The sequence below is a fragment of the Tupaia chinensis genome, unplaced genomic scaffold, assembly GCF_000334495.1.
Source record: "Tupaia chinensis unplaced genomic scaffold, TupChi_1.0 Scaffold146961_1, whole genome shotgun sequence".
Lineage (NCBI taxonomy): Eukaryota > Metazoa > Chordata > Mammalia > Scandentia > Tupaiidae > Tupaia > Tupaia belangeri.
This window is the reverse complement of record NW_006206814.1, coordinates 452,668-461,724: the sequence shown is the minus strand read 5'-3', so window position 1 is coordinate 461,724 and position 9,057 is coordinate 452,668. Positions and strand designations below refer to the sequence as shown.

The 9,057-nt window shown below is 51.3% G+C and overlaps 1 protein-coding gene across 1 annotated transcript in view; it reads right to left on the bottom strand.

The window, feature by feature from the left end:
* TMEM108 (transmembrane protein 108) overlaps positions 1-9,057 on the bottom strand; it is a 465,878-nt gene that overhangs the window by 11,656 nt on the left and 445,165 nt on the right. Inside the window, exons 4-5 of the mRNA XM_027768595.1 lie at positions 8,685-9,057; positions 8,379-8,650 (exon numbers count right to left, since the gene is read on the bottom strand). The exon at positions 8,685-9,057 is cut by the window's right edge and continues 750 nt beyond it. Coding sequence (XP_027624396.1) covers positions 8,379-8,650; positions 8,685-9,057 — 645 coding nt within the window. The remainder of the gene's footprint in view (positions 1-8,378; positions 8,651-8,684) is intronic.

Sequence of the window (9,057 nt, the reverse complement as noted above, 5' to 3'; positions counted from 1 at the left end):
ACTCTTTCCATGGTGTGACGTTTCATCCAAGAATGAAAAGTGCACCTGAGACCGATGGAGTTTCTGTCGTATTCCCAGAACTGACTCAGACACTTTACAGTCTGACTTAACACACATGGTACCATCTAACCACATGCTGCTATCCTTCCCGTTACAGGAGGGGCAACGGAAGGTCGCCGAAGTTAATGACCTTGATTTTGATCACTCAGTTAATTACTGCACCTTAAATCCAGGTCTTGGTGACCTTCAAGCTGATGCCCATGGTCCTAAACTGTCCTGAATACTGGAGGGAAGGTACGTTACGAAGAATGCGTCTTCACAGAAAATGAGCATTATGAAAAACTATGCATGAATTTCAAAACATTTGTGCACCAAAATAAACACAGACTAACTATTATAACACATCTGAACCAGAATCTAGTGTGTCTTATTAAGAATGATAAGACGTTAATTTGAAAAGAACCCCTATCAGAGGAACTTGACTTCTGCTGAAATTGAAGCAAGAGCGAACATCAAGTTTATGAAGGGTGGGTGGAAGAACGGTGAGGTCATTGACGCCTCATGAGAAGTTTATAGGGACCACACCCTGAAGAAATCAGTTTAGAAAGGATGAGACGATGCTGACAACGCCGCCTGCAGCAGCAGATCATCCACATCAATTTGCCAGGAAAATGAATCTGGTTCATGCCCTAGCTGACGAGGACTGACAATGAACAGGAGAAGCAATGGCCAATGCCTCAGACATTCCAACTGGTTCAGCTTACACAACTGATGGAAAAATTCAAGTTGAGCAAACTTCCTGCTTGATGTGTGCCCAAACTGTGGTGCTGGGTTAGCTGCAGATTAGAGCAGAGTTTTTAAACAAGTGGCATCAAGATCCTGAAGCATTGGGGCCAGTGGGTGGTATAGTGCTTAAGGTGCTGGACTCCCACAGGTCAACTTGTTCGAGTCCCAGACCTGGTGGCTTGAAGCTCACACTGGCTGTGTATGCCAAAATCCCTAGAGGAGAATGGAGGAGAAAAGACTGAGACATGGCCATCCCCCCAGGGGTGATTTCTCACTTTCTCTCTCTCTCTCCCCGGCAAGCTCAATGACCTACAGCAAAAATCTCTACAAAAGAAAAAAAAAAAAAAAAGATCCTGTCCTTGTCCTGAAGCACTTGTTCAAACACAAGGCTTTTCCAGTATGACCCTAAAGACAAAGCACAGAGAAATGGAGAACAAGCTGCGGAAGTGACCCAGTCAAAGCAAAAGTGGGCCGGCCAAGAACAAGGGCCATGGCAACAGTTGTGAGGGGGTGCTCAAGGCATTTTGCTTATTGACTTTCTGGAAGGTCAAAGAATGATGACATCTGTCTATGATAAGGGTGTTTTCAGAAAGTCAGCCCACGTGTTAGCACAAAGATGCCTGGGGAAGGTCACTGCAGAGTCTTCTCCACCATGGCAAAGCTTCTGCTGGTTTCTCTCATTAAACAAGAGCAATTTTGTGAGCTTTTCAACGGGAGACCATTAAGTACCCACCTTACAGTTCTGGTTGTGCTCCTTTCGATCCTTTTTGTTCCCTCTCTTGAAAAATCTTTAAAGAGCACCCATTTTCTCTCCTGAGAATAATTTGAAAAGACTACAGAGTTGGTTAAATTTCCAGGGGCCTCAATTTTTTAAAATTTTAATTTAGTATTTACCTAATTTGCCATAGGGTATGTGCACTAGCCAGAGAGAGACAGAGAGAGGAAAAAAAAATGAGAAATCACCTCCTAGGGGTAATGGTCACTCTGCAATCCCTTCTCCTCCATTATCCTCTCAGGATTTGGGGCCCGTATGCACAAGTGGCTGGCATATCTTTCAAGCTGCTGGGTCTAGCACATGAACCATCATGCCACTTGGCGGGTCCTCTAGTTCCTCCAGTTTTTTCGGGATAGGCTAAATAATAAATAAAAATTAAACTGTTAATTTTTTAAAAATTCTATTTTCCTTAAGCTTTTCAAAGTTGCCTCTTCTGTGGAGCATTTTGTAAACTACACAGTTCGATACAAATGCACGGTCGAAAAACCCTTGACTGAAAAGAAAGAAAAGCAGCAGCAGCTCTGACCACTCCAACTCTTTTCACCACCCCATTCCTCTGAAGACAATACCCAATAAGACTCTTGAGGAAGCCGGTGAGGTGCCTATGCCTTTGAGTTTTACAATGGCTAAGAATTAAGTAAACTCCCCAGGCTTCCCAGGGATGTCAATGGGGAGTCATCCCCGGCCTGTCAGATGGGTGACAGGAAGAGGAGTGGTCACTAGTTTTAAGATGGCACCCTGGGTACCACGCTCACATTTCTGAGTGGGACATGCTTTCAGGTGATGTGACCTGGGTAATGACAAATGCAAAAACCCTCCAGTTCCGGCAACCTAACCTTTACAAACACCTGCTACAACTGTTCTCTCCCGTTCTGTTTCAGCAGGCACTGAAAACCCTAACAATAAGAACAATAATCACTATCTGATCACCACTGTTCATGGAGCACTTCGTCCATGGCATCACCGGGGTAAGACCTAATGTGCACTACCTCTCATCGTCCCAAGCCTTCCAGGTTGGTGTTGCAACCATGAAAATGCCCCGTCCGAGCTCCTGAAGCATGGAGTGATGACAGACCAGCTTCCAATCCTCTGGAAACCCCACCATGTCTGTGCCAAGGCCATGTTCTTCAGGCTGCCAGGACAGACTGTGGCAGGGGTCCTACTCCCTGTGGGACATGGAACTCCCCTGATGGCTCAAGAACTACAGTCCGGCAGAAACTTTCTTAGAGCTGTACTGCATCCAAGACTCTTCCTACCAGCTCTCCTCTCCTCTCCCTTTCCATCAGTGGGTGTCAGGCCTGCACTGTAGCCTGGGGCTAGCCTGCCTATTCCAGGTGTTTCTCCCAAGGAAGTTCTCTTGTATGCTCAATCCTGTCTTGGTGCCTGCCTCTCAAATTAACCTAGGGATATTAGTCCCATTTTATGGATGAGAAAACATTGGATCAACAGTTAAGAACCTGGTCTAAGTCCCACAGCCAACAGGTGGCAAGAGCTGGGTTTATATGTAGATGTGTTTGATTTCACAAGCCAAGTCTTTCTAGCATACAAGGATTCTTTTCTAGTGAGCCACGTGGAATTGACGTTCAAGGAGCTAAAGAGGACCGGGAACTAGGACATAATGCAGTTTGGCTTCTTTGTTTTCTAGATGAGAACCCTGAGATGAAGGTGGGGAAGGGTTATTCTAGTGGTGCCAAAGTGAGTGGTGAGCCAGGATGTGGAAGTTCCCTTCTTTGGAGGCTGAGGGAGGAGGCCATGGGGGAGGCCTCAGGATGTATCAGGAGGCAAGGCTGGATGGAGACAATGGGCCTGGGGAAACTGGGGTGTGGGGTGGGGCTTAGTGGCTCCCGAGCCTGGCAGGTGGGGATTCACCTGTAGAAGCCCAAGGAGGTTCTCTCCAGGACACGTTGGTTGGCAATCAAAGAGAAGAGTTATCAGAGTTTGGGTGTAACACGGTGAGGCCAAGTGACATCCCCAGATAGCCCTGCCTCACTTGAGGCTTCTTGCCTTCTTCCTCCTCCCATTGGGCCATCAGTCCCAAGGAGACCAGCCTCCTGGCCACATTCCCTTGTGGTCCCAATCTCTTCTACTCTTTTCATTGGCAGTAGTCATTCTGAACTTGGGTTTCTTAAGTTTTACAAACTGCTTAGGGCCTGTGATCACACAAGCACGTACATCCACTCAGCCCCAACACTCACTGAACAACTAAACTAACTTTGCCGAAGTCACTGGGCACACATAGAACCCGTTTCTGTAAGGAAGCCAGGCTGCTCTGGGGCTGGTGTCCATGGACCCTTGAGTGTCCATGGCCAGAGAGAGGTGCTACTGTTTCAGCCAGGCTCAACTTGGATTGCTACAGGTGGCCTTGTTTCTTGGTCTCACCCTCCATCAAGCTCCATCTTCTCACAGGGAAGTTGGGTAAAGACATCCTCAAGAATATCCATTGATGTACAGCACATGTACAGGACAGACCGGGGAGCCTGACAGAGCCACAAAACTGAAACCCCAGAGCACTGACGATGGTGGAGTGAGGAGCACTTCAGCGGCAGGCCCACAGGCGTCCAGTGTCCTGATGGTGGCAGCAGAGACCAGCTCAAGAGCAACGCGGCTTCCTGGCCCTCGCCCAGATTGCCCTGGATCCAATTTCCGGTCTTAGCACATCTGCAGCTATGTCAGCTGAGAGTGTCTCACCGGGCTCAGGAGACAGGCATTTCTCAGCCCTGGTGCACAGCCATCCTTGCAGCCACAGGGGGGCTGTGGCCGAGAAGGGCAGGTGACGTGGACTTGCTGTGCTCACCCTCTGTGAGGCAGAGGACCGACCAGCACCTCTGGCCATCTGAACTGACCGCCAAAACCAGCAGGGCCGAGTCTGAAAAGTCAGATGAGAGGAGATCAGTGCATGCCAGGTGCACACGCAGATGGCCAGAAACAGCTGGCAAGCTGGCAAAGGCTGAGACCCTTCTTTGAGGTCTGCAGAGTAGCTTCAGATGGAGCCACTGAGGAAGTCTGACATGGGTGTCCTCAGATCACAAAGAGGACTACTTGCTTGGTGACGAAGGCCGAGCAATAAAAACAGCCCAAACCGATGAGGGTATTTACAGAAAGGGCATAGGGCCCTAAAGCTGGACAATCTTAATGTCCTTCTCACTGGGCCTTCGCTGGGTCAAAGATGGGACTGGGCCATGACTGAGAACTTGGAGCTGATATGGAGGCAGCCAGGGCCGAGGGAGGGGCCTTGCAGAGTGAGGACTTAGGGGAGTCAATCCCTTGCAGGTGGTAGAAATGCAATACAGATGCCAAACGAGGTGGGGCTGTGGTTCCCAGGGGCTGTGAGAGTCTACTTTGAACACAAGTTTAAATCTTCCTTTAGGCAGTAATATATTCCATCTCCAGTACCTGCAGACTCCTTTCGAGGTGCCAGGGCATTCTTGAGGGGACGTTCCAGGCTGTGCCCTTCCTCCTTTCACACATGGCAGCTCATGGGCTTTTCAACTCTGCGTCATAATCTGGTCTAACTTCTACCTTACACAGCAGAAGGGCTGAAGGAGAAGCAGCAGTCATTCTAGAACTGCAGGATGCAGGTGGGTGTGTGGCTTATCGGGCACAAGCTAGGTCTGCGCGGAGCTATCTGACCCAGGCAGAGGGGGAGGCCCAGGGAGTGGGTGGTGCTGGCAGTTGGGGAGGGAGACATCCCTGATTCCCTGGCACAGAGTGGACATGGGAAATACCGCACTGAATCAAACAGATTTTGCATCAGCAGATCTGAGCTGACTCACTGTGTAAGGGTCCATTAGAGACCGGGGGCAAGTTACCCCCTACCTACAAGCTGTAGAGAACAGCCTGGCACCTTGGAATGCGTTTGCTTGTTTCTGTTCTTATTTGATTTCTCTAGCTGGTCTGTCTTAAGGATTCAATTATTAAAAAAATACTGGAACTTTCTTTGTTAACTAGAGCATGTGAGACACATGTAAGGGATAGAAAGTTACAAAGTTGTCTCTATTGTGGTTGCTTCTCACATACAAACCTAACACATGCTTTTGCAAAACAATATTGTGTGCTATGGAGATGTACAACTAAATGTGAACAAGAAATAAAATAATTTATTGGCTAGTACTGTACATTTTCTTATTATCATTTTTCTGTTTTAGAAGTGAGCAATCACAGTTTTAAGAATTGGGTCAGTCCTATGGCCTGATGGTTGAAGGAATTAGAAATTACAGGGCTAATCATGGCTTGAGAAACATGCTGGGCACATATGCTTGGATGCCCCAGACAGGAGGCCTCAAATCCTGACAGGACGGAGAGGTGGAGGACAAGGGAGCTCAGTGTGACCTCATCCCACTGGAGGGTGCTGTCTCGCTCCCCCTCTGTCTCTCTCTGGTGAGCACATATGCCCTCTGACAAATTAGGAGATAAAAAGAACACGAGTATTTCCATGAGAGACAAGAAAGCTGCTTTCATTAAGAATGAAATAGGTACCTTGCAAACCCTTTAACTTTTCCTGAGTCGGGTCTTTGTGCAGACAGGCTGCCGACCCCGACCTAGAAAGTTTGCTTTGCTCATTAACCTGGAGGAAGAACGCTGGCAGAAGAGGCTCCTGGCCAGAATCCAGGCTCTGGTTAGAAGATCCCGTTGGAGCACAGTGCCCAGTGGAGATCACAGACGATGCCGAATGCACAAACCACCCGCATAACGACCCCTGGCATAGAGGAAGGCTGCGGAGAGCGGGCCGAACTGCCCCGTCAGAAGCCTCCCAGGCTACGAGAGCAGGGCAGGCCCGCCATGTGACGTGAAGTCAGTACGACCTGCAGAGCTGATGCCAGCGAGGTCCGCCTGGTGCAGATGAAGACGCCCACCACTGGCTCCCTCTGCCAGGTCTCCTTTCTGGGGGAGCAGGGATAAATTGGGGGCTGTCCAGGGACAGACAAGGCAAGGCCCAGGGAAATGCAGCCCTGTGAAGACACAAAGGTACAGGGACAAGCAGCTTGGACAAAGAGAAGACTGCCCTTTGAGAGTCACCTTGGGTGTTTCCGGGCTTGTTAGATGGACCTGTCTTGTGTGGGTTCAGAATGCACAGTTTAGGGGGACCAGCAGGTGGCGTAATGGTTACCTTGCTGGACTTCCATGTAGTCGATTGTGGTTCAAATCCCAGATCGATGCTGGGCATGCCATGTGCCCAAAATCCCAAGAGGAAAATGGTGAAGGGATTGCGGTGTTGCCATACCCCCTGGGGTGAATTCTTGCTTTTTGTCTTTCTCTGGTGAGCATAAGTGCCCTATAGCAAAAATCTCTCTCTCAAAAAAAAAAAAGAAAGACAGAAAGAAAGAAGGTGGCACAGCTTAGGACCACAGACTAGGAATTATGAATAGGCAAATTTCAGGCCTTCAAGAGAGTAACAACCTGGGGGCCAGCAGGTGGCATGGTGGCTAGGGGTGCTGGACTCCCACATGGCTGACCACAATTCGAGTCCGGGACATGCTGATTTCTCACTTTCTCTCTCTGTCACTCTGCCCCTCTCTGGCAAAATAAAAACAAATAAATAAATACATAAAGTTAAATAAAATAATTTTTTTTTTTTGAGATGTTTTCTTGCTTCAGGGCACGTGCACTCCCCAGAAAGACAGAAAGAGACAGAAAGCAAGAAATCACCCGCCGGGGGGATGGCCAGCCACAATCCCTTCTCCTCCATTCTCCTCTCAGGATCTTGGGCATGCATGCACATGTGCCTGGCGTGAGTTTAAACCACTGGGTCCAGGACTCGAAATGAGGTCGACCACATGGGAGTCCAGCGAAATAGCCAGTAGGCCAACTGCTGGTACCAAATAAAATAATTCTTTTTTTAAAAAAAAAAGAAAAGTAAAAAGAGGGTAACAACCTGAAGAGTCAAAGAACAAGCTGTCCCAGGAGTGAGGGTGACAGTTGTTCTCAGGGGCGGCCGCACGGTAGCCATGTGGGGGTGGGCAGAGCGCCCGCGCGGAGCCTGCGAGGCTGTCAGAGCAGTTCTAAGACTCCAGGATCAAGCAGGCAGGGAGACATAAAGGAAGGTGTGAAGTCCTGGGAAGTCACATCAGACTCTTTACAGAGAACTCAGGGGAAGTGTGCGAGGTGGCGCGAGGAGGTGCCGGGGCCTGGGGAGCAAAAACTAGCAGTAAGGTCCACACCACCCAGTTCCTGACCGCGGGCCCAGCAGGCCGGGGTGAGGCAGAGCGGCTAAGCGCATGGAACTGTCTGGTCCTTGCGAGGTGCGAGAACTGTTTTTGCCAAGGTGGACAGAACTTCTTCCACCAGATGAAAGCTTTATTTCCTCTTTCTTCTCAGAAGAGAGAGCCAGAGGAGAGATGAGGGAGGAAGGCAGAGAAAGGACAAGGGAGACAGAGGAGCAGGAGCGACGCGAGGGCCCTGCTGGCTGTTGGCTGTGAATGAGGACGCCAGGGCTCACCTGGTGTCTTGGTGCCTGTCGCTAGAGCCACGGGCGAGGTGGTGCCCGAGCGCTGGGCTGGAGACAGGTGCTGAGCTCCCCTCCCAGCCCTGCCTGCACTAAGTCTGGGATCTACCTTGGCCTTTCTGCAAAGTGTAGGGTTGGGGGAGACAGCCTGGGAGTCCTCCCCAGCTTCTGGGGATCTCCGCTTTCTGTCAGAGGGCAGCGGAGCCACGGCCCGGCAGAGCCGGAGAGCAGAGCCGGGGAGACTGTGAGTCTTGATCTGCCACCTGGGAATCTCTGTGGCCTGTTTGGTGAGGGCTGCCTAGAAGGCACTCTGGGGCCAGGTTGGTGGTGGTGGGATGGGAGGCGGGCGGTGGGGGGGCAGGGCCGGGCACTCACAGCAGGAGGAGATGGGCACGCTGATGGCCAGGACCACCCAGGCGATGTCCATCTTGCTCAGGCAGATGGTGGCTCTGTGCTGGGGCTTGTCCCCTTCGGCCACATGAGAGATGTTCCCTGCTGTCCCAGGCTTCCAGGTTCCAGCGGGGACCAGGCGGTTGAGGAAGTTTCCCGTGGCTGTGGACACCACTGTGGAGAGAGGACTGGGCAGCCTGTCGGTCACGGTGGGGGTGGCCACAGTGTCCCCCTCGGCTGGAGACACAGTGCTTTCCAGTGTCCCCCTCGGCTGGAGACACATTGCTTTCTGAGACCGCGGGGGGACGGGGTGGGGCCTGTGGGGTTGTGGGTGTTCCCTGAGGACTCCCCTGGGAAGGGGCTGAGACGCTGGCAGTGAAGGCAGCCTGGGTGGGCCCCGTGGCAGCTGTGGAGACCCCAGAGCCGGCAGATGGCGCTCTGCTGGTGTCAGGAGGGACAGTGAGCCAAGAGTCACTTGGGCTGGGGCCATCCTGCGGGCCGCCACGGGGGCGCTGAGAAGGCACTGGGGCAGTCTGTGGACTGGCAGGGGCACCAGAGGCTGCTGTGGCTTCCGGCCCCTCTCCTTGGCTGGTGAGAGCAGAGCCACCCCCCTGGTCTGCTCTGTGACGGCCTGGCTGGTCCTCTGCAGGCACGCGGGGGGCGG